This window comes from Corvus hawaiiensis, chromosome 9 (genome assembly GCF_020740725.1).
Source record: "Corvus hawaiiensis isolate bCorHaw1 chromosome 9, bCorHaw1.pri.cur, whole genome shotgun sequence".
Classification (NCBI taxonomy): Eukaryota; Metazoa; Chordata; class Aves; order Passeriformes; family Corvidae; genus Corvus; species Corvus hawaiiensis.
This window is the reverse complement of record NC_063221.1, coordinates 519,107-537,344: the sequence shown is the minus strand read 5'-3', so window position 1 is coordinate 537,344 and position 18,238 is coordinate 519,107. Positions and strand designations below refer to the sequence as shown.

General features: G+C 45.2%; 1 protein-coding gene across 2 annotated transcripts in view; it reads right to left on the bottom strand.

Annotated features, from left to right (window-relative positions):
• The window catches only part of ACBD6 (acyl-CoA binding domain containing 6), an 81,338-nt gene that overhangs the window by 36,735 nt on the left and 26,365 nt on the right, over positions 1-18,238 (bottom strand). The window contains exons 5-7 of one of the 2 annotated variants that reach the window (XM_048312747.1): positions 8,964-9,069; positions 2,529-2,618; positions 1,494-1,577 (exon numbers count right to left, since the gene is read on the bottom strand). In XM_048312747.1, the coding sequence (XP_048168704.1) occupies positions 1,509-1,577; positions 2,529-2,618; positions 8,964-9,069 (265 nt within the window). In that variant the 3' untranslated portion in view covers positions 1,494-1,508. Of the gene's footprint in view, positions 1-1,493; positions 1,578-2,528; positions 2,619-8,963; positions 9,070-18,238 lie in introns of those variants that run through there. The other variant, XM_048312746.1, reaches the window with a different exon arrangement.

The window sequence follows — 18,238 nt, the reverse complement described above, 5'->3', positions numbered from 1 at the left end:
AGTGCACTGCAGAAGAGCCAAGATGGAAGAACATTTATTAAGAAGGTAATGGAAGAGAGTGTAAATCTGCCATGCTGTTTGACTAACTTTTTAGAAGCATACTAAAACATAGGCATTAAAGAAAAATTGGTCTGTAACATTCCTCTCCTTCACTACCTGCTCATAACCCTCCTAATCCCTAATTTATTCTTTATGTCTCACGCTGCCTGCACGAAGGTGCTGCTGCAAAACTGAACAAGACAGAAGAACCCCTGAAGACCTGGAGAGGCAGGTGGGAATCGTGGAGGCTGCTTGGACACAGGTGTGAAGGGAACCTCTGCTGGGAGCACATCACTCTGGAAAAACAGCATCACCCACTCAGCAGGTATTCCCTCACACCAAACCCACTGCTCTTTGCAGCCCATGCATTCACTGACAGTGCCTTCGGTAATGTCTCATAGCAGGTGCTGCGGTGTTATGGCCTGTTAGGAAGGCAGTTTCTTCCTCTCACTTTTTCTTCTGGTTGCTCTTTAAATTTTTCCTGCTTTTGCTTTGGATGTGAATTCTTCCAGGGCAAAGGTCAAAAAAAAAAAAAAATTTAAAAAAGGAGAAATAAACATTGTCACAAAGTCTTGAAATGTTATTGCAATTTATATATGGTTGAGAATAAAAATGTGTCTGCCTTCTCTGGGAACACACCTACGTGCAAACAGAGACCTTTATAAAAAATTCTCCTTTATTACCTTGGTGGGGAAAAACATATCAAAGATTGATTTTTCTTTTTATGGCTATTATTAACCTTTTGTTACTGGCCAAAAATAATCTGGTTAGAAAATGTGCAATGCATCAAAAAGTAAAGAGAAGAATTTAACAGAAAATTAATGCTCAAAGGAAAAAAAAATACGATGATTCTCCCTTTGCTTTTTCTTCTAAGAGTCAGACTTTACCTCCAAAGGAATGAGACAAGTGTCAAAGAGAAGAGATGTTTCTGAGAGAACCCAGAACCATCTCCCAGGCTGCCAGGGCGAAGGGAGTGGGCAGCTGCCTGATTCCACTCCTTCCCAATTTCAATGCAAAGCTGTTCCTGCCTGTGTCCAACACACCACTCACTAGCTCTGTCTGAAAGGAGATGGACAGGGCGTGCAAAGCCCCCCATTTGCACTGGCTTCACTCTATCCCTCTTCTCTGTAGGGAAAAACCCCGATAAAATCCATTACTACAACTGAAACCCTGGAGACCTAAGCATGAACATACACATCTCATCAGCCACGGCAGAGCTGTGCTTTCTCATTCCCGTCCCACCAGCAATGCTGCCCAGGAAAGGGCAAGACAGACTTTTTTACAACAATTTTATGTGTGTGTAAATACCAACACAACTGTCTGTAGCCTGTGAATGCTACAGCTCTGCTGACAAGCCTTCAGACTGCAACTCTGCTTCAGATCCACCTCATACAAATTCCCAAAGCATCTACTGAAGGCTGCTCAGATCTCACCAGTGAGAGCTCCAAGATTCATCAGCAGAGGTGTATCTATGTCGAAGCTGGGAAGGGGAGCAGAGCCAGTAAGCGCCATGATGGTAAAGTGCAGTCAGTCGTGATCTGACAGAAGTATGTTGGACAATTATTTCTGAACACGATCACATTTACACAGGCCAGCCCTTAACTACAACAAGCTGACAGAACTGAGGGTGTTGACTCAGGAGCACTGGCAGACCCAGGATGACTGGCTGGAAGAAACCATTTGCAAAGTGGTTGCTGAACCAGTTTAGGTCAAAACCTGCTAAATTCAGATACCCTGAAACTGGTGTCAGCTAAGCTCAGACACATGGGCTGCAAACCTCAGTGGCTCAAAATTCTGTTATTTTTCTCAGGTTACCTTTTTTGGATGTTCTTACAAGAGAATCCCAGAATGGTTTGGGTTGGAAAGGACATTAGAGATCATCTAGTTTCCAAACCCCTGCTATGGGCAGCAACACCTTCCACTAGACCAGGCTGCTCCAAGCTCCATCCAGCCTGGCCTTTGAACACTTCCAGGCATGGGGCAGCTACAGCTTCTCTGGGCATCCTGTGCCAGTGCCTCGCCACTGTCACAGGGAAGAATTTTTTTTTCCGAATATCTAATCTAAACCTACTCTCTTTCAGTTTAAGTCATTCCCCCTTGTCCTGTCACTACATGATCTTGTAAACAGTCTCTCTCCATCTTTCTTGTAGGTATTGGAAGGCTGCAATTAGGTCACCCTGAAGCCTTCTCTTTTCCAAGATGAACAATCCCAATTCTCTCAGCCTCAGAGGAAACGTGCTCCATCCCTCTAATCAACTTTGTGGCCTCCTCTGGACTCGCTCCAACAGGTCCATGCCCTTCCTGTGCTGGGGCCCCAGAGCTGGATGCAGCTCTGCAGGTGGGGTCTCACCAGAATGGAGCAGCTTTTCTGTGATAAATACCCTGAGAGAACTTGCTGTGGAGTTGGGGAAGACTTCAGTTTCATGGAAACATTTGGTCAGGAGGCTGCATAAAACATCAACCCAGTTTACCTCTGTGTTCCTTCTTACCTGGATGTTCACGTCAGCAGCGTTCTGTAGCAGTACTGAAACCAGCTCCTTGTGTCCTCTGTCACATGCCCAGTGGAGCAGAGCCCGGCCCTGAAACAGCCAGGAAAAAATTAACAAACCCAAGCAAAAAATCCCCATGGAAAATCAGTCTTGCTATTAAGTAATAAGCACCAATACCAAAATTAACACAGACTTAAAAAAAAATACAAAATAATATTAGTATGCTACTTACTACTGCTGGTGATTTGGACTTGCACAATAATGCTGGGAGCGTCAAAGTGACACACGGTTTAATTTTTCATTAATTAAGCACCAAACCCACAAGCCAGCAAAAAATTCAGAGGGGAAAAGCAGCAAAGTATGAAACGCAGGAGCCAGGATATTATTTGTTTTCCCATATAGATTTAGGATTTTGGCACCTCTGACTTTTCTGAGAGCAGTGGCTTACACAGCAAGGGTCGGATATTCAACGCTGCCTAAGTCACCCGGATGCCAAGTCCCCAAACAGCTCATTCCTCTGGCAGGTCTGAAACACTCAACCCACGGGTCCTGCCTCTGCTGCAAAGAAGACTGAAACTGGGTGTCTGGGCAGGCACCCCCGACGGTCCTCTCTTGGGCAGGCTGCTGCATCCACGCCTCCAGCCCCTCCCAAAACTCCAGTTTTCTTCCCATCCCCTTTCTATAGGTATCTGCCACCATGAGATGGGATGCAATGGAAGTTCAGATCTTCCTGCATGCCCAAGGACGCGGGAGGTAGCTTAGGATCCCTGAGAAATGTAACTCAAAGTAGTTTGAGATAGCAAACAAAGAAGAAAAGCTTCTATGTACACTTAGTAAATTAGCCTTAATGTTCTATCAGTCTGTCCTGATTTAGGACAGCACACGTGCAGGGCATTCCTTGGAAATCACAGATGAGCAGATATCACCCCCCTCAAGCTGTGACACCATCAGACTGACCTGTGTTTTCCAATATGCCATGGAAAACAGTCACAGACCCTCACAGAAGAAATTGTTTAAATTAGCCCATGCCTGGTCATAAATCTCTTGACAAAGCAGTGGGGAGCAAGGTGAGCAACTCATTTATCTGCTAATGGGAACTGTGAGCCAAATTTCCTGGCCATGGTGCCAGAAAGCAGGAGGAGCAGAAGACACCTGTGACCAGAGCTCACACTGCTTCTGCTGGATATTCCTGGGCAGGGCAGCAGAGGTAGAGCATGATTTTAAGTCAGGAAATGCACACTTTTTGACCCAGCAACTAATTAATTTTTGTAACATGTAATTTTAATGTTACACTAATTAACCTTGCATTAGAATGAATTTTCTGACAGTGACTTTCCATGGAAGCACTGATGACATCCACAGGCCATTTAATGATTCATGTTCTTGCCCTCAACACCACTATCAAAGTCTACAAGGGGGAAAGAGTACAACTTAAAATAATTGGTAAATATGGAGAGATCTTTAATTCACATTTAGCAGCCTTAACTCATCTCTGGACGGGTAATTACTTAAGACCTAGCATTTTGGTCAGACAAATACCAACTTTTTTCATAGCACAGATGTTTATGTCAAAAGAGAGAGGCACATCTGCAATATGCACAATAGCAATAAATACTTCAACAGATGATTTCGATGTTTTGATGTATGTGTAGAGGAATAATATTGCAATTATTCAAATGCATTGACTGCACAATTACATGATAAAGGCACTTCTACCCTTTGTATCAAAATTCATGCTACAGATTAGTGGCTAAAATATGTTGGTTTGCAATTGTCTCTGGACAAGGAGAATCTCATTTTATTGGTGCTGAACTTGGCTGAGAGCAATAAGGGAAAACCAACAGTTAATTGTGACAGCTCAGGGTACCAGAGCACTGTGCAACTTGTCCTGGCCATGATACTGGAAGGCTGGTTCTGCTACACATGGTGCCTTTTGAACAGGACAAAACCCTGAAGCCTCATCATCTATAGCCATTAAAAATCTCCTTGTGCTATTCGCAGGAGTATGGATTTCAAGTCTTGGGCCAATTCCACTCTGGGTAATTACACTCTGCTTACCTATATATTTTCTCTGCAACTCTAAATGGATACAATATTTTCTAATTAGTGCCTTAAATGGCTCTGCATTGTAATTGTGCACTATTAAACAGCTGACACGTTCCACCCAAGAAATGTCTGCAGCATGCTACGCCCTCGACACGGGGTGCAAGGGGCTTTGGAGACCTTCTGTGCAAGAGCACACTATGGATGTGGAAGGAAAAACACCTGCAGAAGAATCTCAACCCACTTACAGCATAACAAAAAGCACTACTAAAAAATTGGTATTTAAAATGGTTGGACTCGATGATCTTAGAGGTCTTTTTCAACCTTAACGGCTCTATGGAAACTAGATAATATTCACTACTATTTGCAGGGCATCAGGAAAGTCAACAACAGTCAACAGCTCTAGCTAACATACTTAGGCAGATACACAGCTACAAAACCCACTTGTTTCCCACGTCTTTCTTAAAATAAACCTTAGTGATAAGACAAGCTTAAACTGAACATACAGTCCCAGTCTTTGTAGAGCATGGATATCACCTCTGCACAGCTGCTGCTTTATATCAGCACATAGCATGTGTTTGTGTGCTTAAATAACGTGGCAGAAATCTTAAGGGCCACAGATTGAGCTTTCTCAAAACAATTCTCACATGACTATGTCATTAAGCAGTGAGAGACTCAAAGCAACATGAATAATTTCACGTAGGAAAGCGCTGCAGCAGTGAGGTCTTGACTAGACACCATCAAACATCAAGGTACTCCCTCCCTGCAATTCAAACACAGCAGTTGGTGCAGAAGTTACTTGAGAGGATGCATTTCCCCCTGCCTTTGAAGTATTTAATAAAAAAAAAGCATAAAAATAGCCCCAGTGCACTAACCCTGCCTCTTAAATCTTCTGTGCTTTGCTTGGCTAACCGCTGCCAGCTTGGCCAGCTCCTGCAGCAGTTTCTCAAGCCAACAGCACATCAATTCTGCTCAGCTCCAAGTCACAGGGTGTTCACAAACAAAGCACAGGACAGGGATTTGTCTCCCATACACCGAGTCGGCAGACAAATGGATGGGAATGATTTTCACATCAATTAGCCCGAGCAGAGAAAGGGGAGAACAAAGCCAAACTGAATGGATGTGCTACAGCCTACAGCCACACCTCTGGGCAGGATGTTTGCAGCTGTAATGGTTGGATAGCAATGAGCCACTCTAACTTGTGGCAAGTGTTCTATTAGCAGTAATTAAGAAAAGACAGATACCCACAGAATGGCTGCAACCCCCTGTGACAGCAGGAACAGCGAATGGAAGGGTTGTTGCAATTATACAGGTAAACTCAACTTGGAAGTCAATCACTTTCAGAGCTCTGAAACGTTTGGTGAAGTTTTTCTAACGGGAGAAAGCCTATAAATCCAGAAGTATGTGACCCTTCTTCAAATCCATTTTCCCCTCTGTCCTTTCCTTGGCAAGCTGGCACCAGTTTGGCACTTGCTGTCTCAAAAGCATGAGGATCGGGGACTAAGCCTTTCATTAAAGCTTTGGCAAGGGCTTAAACACTGCACACAGGTAACATACTTGTTTACTGGGATTTATCCAACAATTAAATAAAAATTATCTAGCTACAACTCCCACAGCTCTTGGCACAAATTACAAAAGCAACTCATCTCTGCCTTTGAGCAACTCCTGGTTTGTTAGAAGTTGAAGAAGTACCATTTTCAAATAGGCAGCAAGTGAGCCACACTCTCAGGATGTGCCTGGGGTGACTTCACAGCCACAGTTCATTTCTTATTCCATTAGTCCTGCTGACATACAGAAGGAAAACAGGTTGCTTTAGCCTGTGCTACTTCTTATAAGTGAATGCAAGTGATTCTGTTGAACTCTGGGCAATTTAGACACGGTAAATGGAAGCTTGTACATGATTACTGTCATTAGATTCTTTGTTTAATTCTAAATTGAAGTTTATCATATCCAAACTGTTAGCAGGTATGCTGGCTTTAATGCTGCACATGAAGAGCTTTACTCTCGTGGGGAGAAGGCCACTTATGCTTTGGAAGTTTCCCAGTGCACCTATGTAAACCCCAGAATCTTCTGCTGCCCTTGCTGAAATCCTTTTGCTTTGCCTAAGTTGGCTCATCCCCACTTTACATTTTTATTCTTGATTTCTTTTCTCCTTTCTCTGACCTATTCCAGGTTTGCACAAAATGGGAGGATACAATTAGATCTAACAATTAGTACTAACATATCACATAAAAGTAAAATCTAAACACCCTACAACCCCAGCCAAGTCTTTATTGTCCAAGGAAAGGCTGAGCCGAGCGTCTCTGCAGCTTAGCACGAGACTATTTGGTGCTTCAGTAGATTTTGTTTCATAAGAAGTTAACTCTTTGCATGTACCCTGCTGGTATTTTAAATTTATAGGCATTTAAATCAAAGGATTGGCAGCGTGAATTATGTCCAGAGGCCAGGTGAGGCAGCTTTCGGATTTGGCAGGAGGTATTTACACAGTAACACCAAAATCCTTAATAAAAATGACAAGATTATGCTTAAGAACACTTCACGAAAGGCTCAGTCTGGGTTACCTCTAGTCTAAAATGGGTCCTAAAACTTCAATCAAGCTGCATGATATTGGAAAATAAGCTACCTCCCAGACTGGGAAGAACATGTTTGGATACCAAACAACACTGGTGATGGTTTCAGATCCTTAACATATAATGAAATAACTATTTCTTTCTGATTTTTCCTTTTGGTACGCTAGTTTTTTGCTTTTTGGACCAGTCAGACTCAGCATAAGGAAGCAAGCAAGCAGTTTCTAAAAAAAATAAAACTTCCCCTATTTGCCCATTTGTTGGGGTAAACCAAAATTGTTGAAGCTGTGAGAATTTAATCTCTGGGAGAGTTTTGCCCCAGTGGGAATCCTCCCACAAGTCCTTCACAGGTAGGAAGATGTTTTTGGCTCCTGCCTGTGCTGAAGCAATCCCATACTCTGCAACAGCCATGTGCTAATACCCATTAGTTAGAAATAGGACTTCTTTTACATCTGGGACTCATGGATAATTCCCAAAGAGGAAGTCATCTGGTAGTTTTTACATAGTTTAGATATTTCAGCTTCCACAAAATATTTTGATTTTTTTTTTTTTAAACAGTATTTCTTTGGCTGAAAACAAGCTCAGCTGTTACTTGAACAGAAAGGAAGATACAAGCTTCTGAATGCTGCTACCTACAAAAAGCACCTTGCCAGTGGAAACAAAGCAATGCTAACATGCACTTATTGCAAGCATGTGATCCTAAAAATGAGCTTCTATTAATTAACAGACTCACGCTGTATTTTCTGTGGGACTGCCCTGGACATCTCCTTCTGTAAGCTGTGCTCAGCAGGAGGATGGAGCTCAGGAACAGCACTGTTGCAGTGACTGTGTGGCACATGACAGTTTCAGTTCATTGAATTTATGATGTGAAATTCCAACTCTGATTGTGAACACCCTCCCTCCTCTCTTCTGAAAATTAATTCACATGAATTCCTGATTAATAATAAAAGGCCCTGCCATCAGCATTCAGAGCCCCAGCCGGGGCTGTCATGGCTCAGAGGGCAGAAATCTGCTTAGAGCTACAGCAGAACCCAACTGAATTTGTGGCGTCTCAGTCTATGAATGTCTAAGCACTTCATCTGTTCACCAAAACACAGCGTGCTGGAAGGAGCTGTGCTCAGGCTGGACCAGGGGCAGGGCTAGGTGGCAGAGTGCAAGCAGGGAAACCAAGGTGACAAACCTGGTAAGGCCACAACTCCTGAAGGATGAACAGGAAACTGCCCCCACCAGCTGTTTACTGTTACCAAGAAAAGGATGAAGCCAATTCACAGTTTTAGACACAGTTTTTACTTGCCTGTATTACCTCCCCATGGGGAAATGGCGTTTTGAGTTTGGTGAGCAGAGAAAGACTGGACATTGTCACTGTTTTTGTGAAGCTGGAAAGCCAGTGTCACTCACTTGCCTTCCATCTGAGAAGGATGAAAAGCTGGCGGCATGTCAGAAATCCTCGTTCAACCTGAACAGACTTCATGGGCCAAAAGAGCTGCTTTCCTCACTTTCTACTTCTGTTTGACCACATTTAGTGTACAAAGTGAGGAAAGGGAGGTACCCAGAAGATCTTACCCTGCAAGTGGCAGATGGTATTGCTGAAAATAACATAGAAACTAAGTTTCTGATCTGACATGCTACAGCCCCACAGTCAGACACACACACTACCAGAAGTCCAGGGGAAAGCTGTTTTCAAACAGATTACCCTGTCTCAATGACCAAGTGTTTGTCCAACTGTTGTAATAACAATCCTAACCCGGGAATTTTAAAAAGGAGTAGCACTGAATTAATATACAAAACAGATAAAAGATTGATAGTCCTTATCTCTTCTCCATACCTCCTCATCTGTGACGTTCACATCCACTTTTTTTGATTGAATGGCTTTGGTTACATAGTCAATGTTGTTCTCTCTGCAGTAATCAAAAATGTTCTTGTCCTCTTCCCTATTCAGGAAACAAAAGCAAAACAAGCACGATGTTACTGTGCAACACAAAGGCCACATGCACACTATATGCTCTAACTTTGTTACAGATATACAGTGCTGTCACTGGACTGAAACAGGTATCTAGTACTGCACATGCAGAATAATGTGCTTTCCCCCCACCCCCAGGTTAAGAAACAGAAGATCCTGCTTCCCAGAAAAACCAAGGTTGTTTTTAACAGTATTATGTCCAGATAAATGTCAGTTTATTCCCGTGAAATGACACAAGAAATGTATGAAGTTAGCCAGAAAAACCCATGTTCAAGTTCTGGTATAAATCACTGCAATCCCACAGAAGAGCAAAGGCTAAAGCCGCTCTTCTTGTAAGAGCCGCTCTGGGTCACACCAAAGCCCCTTCCAATGCCATCCATCCAGGACAGAGGCCACTAACGTGGCTTGGAGAAAACAGCAGGACCAACAGGACACCTGCAAGGCAGTCTGTCCCTGGCTGAACACACATTGGATCCTGGATATTACACCAGCACGTGCTCACTCAGGACAGCTTGCAGGCAGAAAGATCAAATGATGGCGTCACATGCGCTTGAGTCACACCTACAGCTTCTCTTACAGCAAAAAGCAATACTCTGGCTTCAGACACAGTAAAACTTCCATCCTTACCTGCCAAACAAACAGAACCTCTAATGAAGTTAAGATCTTTCACAGATTCTTGTAAGAATAACACCTCTAGGCATAAATACAGTGATACCACTGTGTTGCTAGCAGGGAATAAAGAAAATAGGTCATAGGTTTTCCAGAAGTAAGCCAAAAGTCCACATAATCCTCTCTCTTTCTAGTTTCCAGATGAAAACCATGGTTCAAATGAGCCCATCAGCATTGCTATGGGACTTGGCAGCTTCACAGGAGTTAAACACAGAGTCGTTGCCTCACACAGACACCCCCAGTTTTCAATCACCTTAACTAAAGACCTTCTGGATGTTCAGCAGAACTCAGACTGACAGCCCCAGTTACTCAGAAAGGAGCTTGCTGGAGCTGGCCAGACCCACTAAGGAGGTCAGTGTGCTGTGGGCCTTCTGAGCAGGAGAAATGCAACAGGGCAATTTGAGAACTGAACCCTGGTGCTAAAAGGCAACAATACTTCTCTGTTCATCTGCATTGCTTTGAATTCGAAGGCTGAGGAATGCCAGGAAGGAAAAGTAAAATCTAGATAACACTTGCATTTCTGAGCAATGGGTTACAAACAAAAAGTGATGCTCTTTGAGCTGCAGTCCCCCAAAAATGAAATGCCAGCAAGGCCATGTCCTCTGCTCCCATCAGGGCAGGCAGAGCGCCATGACCCAACTTTGGCTTTGCCTTTTATTGTTCTTTATCTAGCTTACTGACTTACACTCTGATTCTTCACACCTCAAGCATCTGTGTCTTGCCTTGGTGCCATAAAAGGGTGGGAAAAAGCATGAATACTTCCTCCAGTGGCAGATCACTGCTTTCTCCAAAGAAGTCACTTCCTCTGGCCTCCCTCTCACCTTGCTCCCTCAGCAGCACCGTTCTCCAGCACACCACTCCCACTCTTTGTACGCCGGCAGTCCCTGCAGAGACACCTGAGCTGCACCTTTCTAGTGAAGAGCTGGGAGCCACACAGGATTTCACATCTGTGTTTAGGCCTAAGGACACTACAGGAGCCCCCCAGTTTCTTAACCAGTCTGTCATGAACTCATTCGTTGGAGGTCTCACCCGCTCGTTACACACAAGCTCCTGGGAATCAGATCACTGCATGCTTTAAATGCAATTACCTCGAATTCCAGGAAAAAAGGAATCTCACAGCGGGATTAGAAAAGGCAAAAGCTTATACTGCTCGAGATGGAGCTTGACAGACTCATGATGGGAGGTCACAAGACATGCCTGCCCCTGCTAACAAGGGCTGATGTGATATGCTGGGAAGTCCCTCCAGTCCCACCTTGTTAGTCCAACCTCTCCAACACAACCCTGGCTGCCGACAGCAGCCTTTTGGGAGAAGCTGCTTTTCAGACAATGCAGCACAGGAACTCGGTTCCCCACAGCCAGCCACACCCCCCTCATTTACTACAGATCGCTCTTTTTTCCGTAACACCGAAGCAAACCCCAGTCCCTTCTCGCTGGAGAAGCCCACAACCATCCTCAGCTGCTCCTGGGTGATTTTCCATGTCACATCCAGGAGCTCAGGCTGTGCCCTTCCCTCCCTGGCAGCGATGCCACCTGGTCATTCCACACGCTGCAGAGCCCCGACAGACCTCACAGGGCAGCACCAGAGGTACCAGGAGGGACATGGCAGCCATAAAGCACCTGACTGTGCTCCACAGGGAGCATCTGCAGGGTCTGTGCCAGCAGGGAGGGCACAGCAACCCTGACCTACCACGACCAGCCCATCTTCCCACCACAGCCTCCAGACAGGACTTTTAAAGTAATTTCCCAAGGACATTACTGTCTGTAAGGGGAAAATGACCTGACACAGCTATTTGGACATGATTTAGTCTTCTGGAATAACCAACTCTGCAAATGCTCTATATATCCCCATTCCAAAAAACCACTTTTCTTTCAGAAGTCTCCACAGTGGAATTAATCCAGAATACCAATTTCCCCACCTGAAGATAAGGTTTCGGGAAATTTCATTCTTCTACTCTGCATTTATTTCTCAATCTTTACACCACTCCTCTGCTCCTGATGCCCTCCTTAAAAAAATTAAGCATATATTATATCCAACTTTCCTATAAATATTAACAAAGAGAAACAAGCCCTTTCCAGTCACAATGAGAACATTTTGCCTACAAATAAAATAGTCACAGGAAGCTGCACTCCAGACATTTAAAACAATCTGATCCAGCTAAAACCAGGAAGGGAAACCGAAGAAAGACCTCAGAGGAGTTAAATCCAGATTTTTGGAGGGACCAATACTAGGGAAGACATTCTTCTTTAACGGTGTGAATGGAATAAAGACAAATTACTGTTATTTGCTGACTCTGCATTGAAAACCACACAGGACAAATGAGAAACGGAGCTTGAAAACTAGGCAACTCGGTTTTTTCCCCTTCCTTTATTTTGCATGTGTGTATGTGTACATAATAATACCTCCACTGGAGTAGCTACAGGAAAAGAAAAAGGATGCAATGATTTTATCAGACCTGTTCCTAGCAGGAACTTGCACTCCTCATAAAAATGGTAAGAGCCAGCAGCAAGGCCCAGAAACTGGTAGAAAGAGGCAAAAACCAGACAGAAACACGTGAGAAATACAGAAGTGACAGTGCAAAGACATGCTCAGATAATGTCATGGTGGAGAGAACCCATAGCATTTCCATCAGTATTTTCTGGAAACACCTCAATTTACATAAAAAATACAGTATTCAGGACATCTTCAGATGGGAAACACCATGAAACTCAACCTAATGGAGATGTGCACCATAATGTAAAACCTGTAGCTAAAAGGAAGACTTGGATGCAATTTTCTTTCCATGTCAGATTATTGAGGCAAAAAGGAGTCTTCAAGTCAGCAAGCACTTGACTGTCAGTAAAGGCAGGTAGAGTTTTTACATCTATTTCCTGAGGACAGCCAGAAGGTTTCTCTTCTCCCTTGCTGATGGCCCCCAAAGCTATTTCCTTGTGCTCTCCCCCATCCCCAGTAAGAGATGGTAATTCTGATTAAAGGATGAGTTGAAGCATACCTGTTGCCTGCAAGTAACACATGGGCAGCTTTTTCCATCCTTGAATAAAAGGATTTGGAAGAACCTAAACCAAGACATCTCACCCCAAGCTTGGAAGGCTCTGCAAACCTTCTCCAAAAGCTGTCCAAAACACACGTGCTGAGCCAACAGGTTTTAAACAGCTCATGGAAGAGATCTGCTGCCAGTTGATAATTTCCTTCTTATCTGGAGTGCTGTAAAGCTCCTTGCTTTCTAAACAGCACCAAGGCTGCCACTGAAAAGGGCAAAGAAGAGATTTGAAATTCACATTATTTTACCCTTGCGCACAGAATACCCCCCAGGTTTGTCCCGTCCCCATCCTCCCCCTCCGCAGGTTACCTCAGCGCAAAGCTCAGGGCAGAGGGCTGAGACCAGGTTCTACTTTGGGCATCGTCTCCCCTTTTCCTGGGGCTGGTCCAAGGCACGTCCCAGTGGGTTTGCTGTGGAGTGGCCCCGGGTGCCGCTAACAGGTGGCTTCGCCCATGAGCTTGGCACGGCGCTGCCGAGCGAGCGGCACCGCGGCGGAGCGGAACGGGACGTGTGCGGGGAGCCGAGAGGCACTCGCAACACTCACTGTTTATGTCGAGGCCCCCGGCCCCCAAGGGACCCATTTTCACATAATCTATAATTATCTCTTCGCTTTAATCGCCTCGTCACTTCGGAGGCTCTCCTGGGCACAGGAAGAGGAAAAGCTCATTAACTGAACCTTTTCTCCTCTCTCCAGCCACCCATAGCTTTTAATTGCTTGGTGTTGTTATTATCTATCAGTGCAACTGGGATCATTTTCATAAGAAAGGGTGGTGGGAGGGAGGGAGGCAGGAGCGGCTCCCTGAGGTACGCTTCACAGACAAACCTTTGCTTTCTCAATTATTTATGCCAGCTGAGGTTTTACAAGCTGAATAAATCCATAACTCAAGTTTATTTTGAGCCGGCAGGCCGTCCCGAGGGAAGTGTTGCCCACTTGCCGGCACACTCGTGCGCTGTCCTCCGAGAGCCGCCGGGACAGAGCGGGACATGTGTCATCCAATTCCCCTCGCACCGCACGCGCCTCACTGCACCCGCGGCAGCGCCGGAGAAGAGGCGGCCGGGAAGCGCCGAGTGGGAGCCGCCACCCAAGGATGTGCTCTCCCAAAGGGAAGGCAGGCCCGAGCCAAGCCGCCCCTTTGCACAACAAAGCAAAGCCCCAAGGGTCACTGCTCCGGGGACGGTAAAAAGGGGGGAAGCAATAAACTTGGCAATCATCTTGAAGTCAAAAGATTGGCCTGCTGAACATCACCATGAGAGCAGCCCTTTCTAAGCAACACTGACCTGAAAAGCCCCCAGCCCCAGCTGTCAGGGCCTGCAGGTGTTGTGCTTGAGAGGCACCACGGCTGAGCACACTGTGGGCTGCCTGGGCTCCACAGAACCAGGAGAGCTCTTCCACAGGGACTGCACAGCCCAGCATCTACTCGAGTGACAGGCATCTGTGGCACAGCCTCCCACACGCACAACACAGGCATCTGTGGCACAGCCTCCCACACGCACACCAGCCCATAATTTCCAGCACGGATGCTGGCTCCCACATCTCTGCAGCCTTACACTCATTTCCAGTGCTGGTGTTCCCAAAAGTAGAGCTGGAAGGAGACAACAAAACCCCAACCGTGCTCTGGAGCACTGGGCTTGTCTCAAAAGCCGTCGCTGCTCTGAAGCAGCATCCTTGCAATGGATGCTGGAAGCAGCTCTTTAAAATTCAGCAGCCTTTGTGCCTGACCACATGCAGCGACCTCTGGTATTTTCTGCCAAAACAGTTCATTTGTCTCGCACAACAACTAATCAATTCCCAGGGCCATCCATCACGGGGGCTCGCGTGAGCCGGCCCGGCAGCGGGACCAGATGGCGGCTGCGTTAGTGGGATTAATACAATTCTGATGGATTGCACAGCATCAGGCAGGTCCCGCACACCGGGGGGCCCGCGCCGCACCCACATCCCAAATGCTGCCCCGCTCATGATTGGGGTTGCTCCCAAATGTCCTGGGGAAGGGTGGCCGTTTCTACCAGAAAAGGGCTTCTCCAGCGTCCCTCTGGACGGCAGAAGTGTAAAACACAGCTCAGGAAGGCCTCTGTGCTGACTGGTGGATGTCATTCCCAAACTGGTATGCCAAGGCCCTGAGGAAGCAGCTCATGGCAGAGTGCAGGAGGGCTCCTCCAGCAGAAGTGGAAAGGGACACGGATATTTGGCAATGTTATTTCTCACTCTCCACCCGCCAAATCAATGTATTTGTTTCCTGAAAACACTTACAAACTGCCTACCCCTCGCCTTGGCTTTAAAAAATACTGAAGAATAAAGCTGAATTTCCGAGGCTACGGTATTTTTGGCATATATCTCAGATTGTGTCCTGAATGAGATTTATACTGGTAACACATGAGTCAACCTCAGATCACCGCTCATTTCCCAGGTTTGCGAAACTCTAATTATAGTGCTTTGATCATGAAAGAGCTCTACTACTACTTCTTTGTTCTGGTAATAAGACCAGAAAAGGGACATAAAGCTTTATGAAGCAGCAAAAAACCCCACCAAATCATCCCACCACTATACCCAGCTGAAATCACAGAAAATTTCTAAATTCTTCCTTCCAAGGGAACCTCCGAGTCCCACCATCAGTCAGCAGCACGCAGAAGTTCTATGCAATGCCCGACGGGAGATAAGTGATTTGCAGAGAAACCCAGAGGCAGAGCACTATGCTAATACATCCTGCAACTGCTCCCCATTACTCACTGGGGGTGCTTGAGCTCTTTATTGCCAGGCTTTATTAATGACTCCTAATTGATGACCGGTGCCCAGTACCCCAAAGTAAATAACTGCTATGCCTCATTAGCTCGAGAGACCTTCTCCTGATTTGAGGGCTGATCTACGAACACACAAATTGCACTGATTTAACCGAATCTCTTTCTAAATTGATTTAATTATATCGGTATAACCTGTTTCTATGGATGCTCTTGAATTTATTTGGAATCAGTGCAATGTACTGTGAGCCAGACTGACCATTTTTCTATCTTGTTCTCAATTAGAAACATTTGAGATAATTAGTGATAAGGGAAAAAATCGGCCCTGGCACCATCTGAGTTCCTCCTGCTGCTGATCCATGCTAGGGCAGGGTATGGTAACTTCACTTTGTCCATCATTTCCAGATCTGCACCCTAAACCCCAAGCATTTCATTCCACAAAAGGAATGTAAGCATTATTTAGGCATAATTTTAGACACTCAGTTTGAAATCAATGACACTGCTGCTTTGTTGCTAACTACTGCTGATGGCAAACTAGGGGTATACTCTATTTAAAAAACCTCTCCTCTTCATACAACACAGCAACAGCTTGGAGGGCTTTAATCATTTGATAAACTGTTCAAAAGGTTCTGACAAGAATAAAACAAGTGAACCTGCTCAGGTGACCCTTCAAAACCCTGCACCTGCATTCTTGTCTACCTCCTGGTGCAAGGTGAGTTTGTGACGATGCTGGGCTCCAGATAAATTAGCAGCCTTTTCCTGCCTTTGGATCAGCAGAATCCTAAAGGGCACGTGGTGGGCTGTGTTTGGCAGAGTAATACCTGCTGAGAAATTGCTTTCAGCAATCTGTCAGGATGCAGGGCTGATGAGAACTTGAGTTTTAGTTTTTAGTACACAAAATAAGGGGCTTTTCTTACTTATTCTGGGCTTCTTTAGTGATCCTGTAACAAGAAAATACTTATCCTTTCAACAGGCCTGGGAAACAAACTAAAGTGGTTTGATTTCTATTCAAATTTTTGCAAGCTTGCTGTAAAGCTTCGGACGACCCACCATGGACAACTGAGGCAATAAAAGAGCCTGTGTCCAAGTTTCTTTTCTCAGATAGCAGGTTTTGAGGCAGCACACACGTACACACCGAACGGACAGCACAGGACTTACCCAGAACTACCAATGTGTTATCAACCTTGCCTCAAGCTAATCAGTTTTCTTTCCCCTTAAAATTTTTCAGGTTCTCCCTCTACAGAAAATGCCTTATTTTTTAATGATAACATTCTCTTTTATGAAGTATTACTCAATGCTAAGCTTATGTTTTTTTAAGTAACCACTCGCAGCCTCACAAAAGTCACCCTTCTCAGGTACGACTATGGAACCAATTCTTGCTCTAGACGAACTTGGACACCAAACCCAATGTTTAGAGCCACTCCTCTTTGGTTTGTCTGCTTGCAGGTTTGGTACCAGAGCAATTTTGCTGTTTAAGGCTATGCTTTTATTAGCGGAATTATCATACTGGAGATGTGCCTATACTTGCATGTTTATTCCTGTTCCAGGAAGAGAATGAACGGCAGACAAAAGAACCAGGAAATCTGAAGCTGTACAACTCTGTGTGGGTAGATGATGGTGACACTTGCTCGCTCCTGTCTTGCAAGAAAGACACTGATACCTGTGAGTCAAATGGTGCTAAGGGACTACGTGAGTTTCCACTCTGCCAGCAGAGTCAGGACACTTCATTCAACGACCTTCAGCAGAATCACCCTATTCCAGCTGCGCAGGAGACTACACCTGCCCGCAGCCTCATTTGTAAGGACAGCTGGGCTGTGCTAAACCAACAGCACCTATGTTCCTCAAGGTATGTTTGGAAGAAAAGTATTTGCAGCTGTACTCTTGGAAATAAAAACAAACACATGAAAAGATTTAGGCTGGTCAAGCCAACCAGAGCAAACTCTGTTTTTCTGTACATTATGCTGCATTTCAAACCCAAGAAAGGGCACAGGCAGTACTTGGGATAACCAAGACTCTGACAGCACTGTAGGGATATGCTCCACCCCCAAAAGGAGAGCTTGAGCAGGATTTAAACCACAAGGTCACACCGTGAGATCATGGATGTTGGCTGAGACCTGCACTGACGGAGCAGGGACAAAAAAGGAGCTGGTGGCCAGCAGAAGTGCCATTCCTCAAACAGTGTGTTAAACCAAGGTCACACCTGACCACCTCTGCTCAAGGTCCAGGGCAAGTCAAAGATGTGCTGGCTCTCCAGGCGAGGGAAGGAAGCTATTCCTGGCCAAGTACTCCACTGCATGCTAAAGTGGATTGCAATCCCAAGGGAAGTGCCTGCGCTACTGCCAAGCACACAAGTGCCACCCTGGCTGCTCACAGCTGCTGCCTCCGCTCCTACCTGAGCTCCTTGCAAAGGGTTTGGAGCCACCTGGACAAGATTTCTTTTCCTTAGTTTGTGGCAACATGTCAAAGAAACACTGTGCTAGAGTTTTAACCCTTTAGCTAAGTGCTCAGCTGGAGACTGCATGTCCAGAAATCAGTGTTTAAATTTCCTGGATCTAAAAAGATGCAAGACATTCATTAAAAAATGGGATCATACACACATAAATGGGTGACTGCAACATGACAGCAAACACTGTCAAAAATTTAGTCTTCTCTGACTGCTCATTTTAACTAAAAATACAATGCAGTATTCTGAAAGTTCCT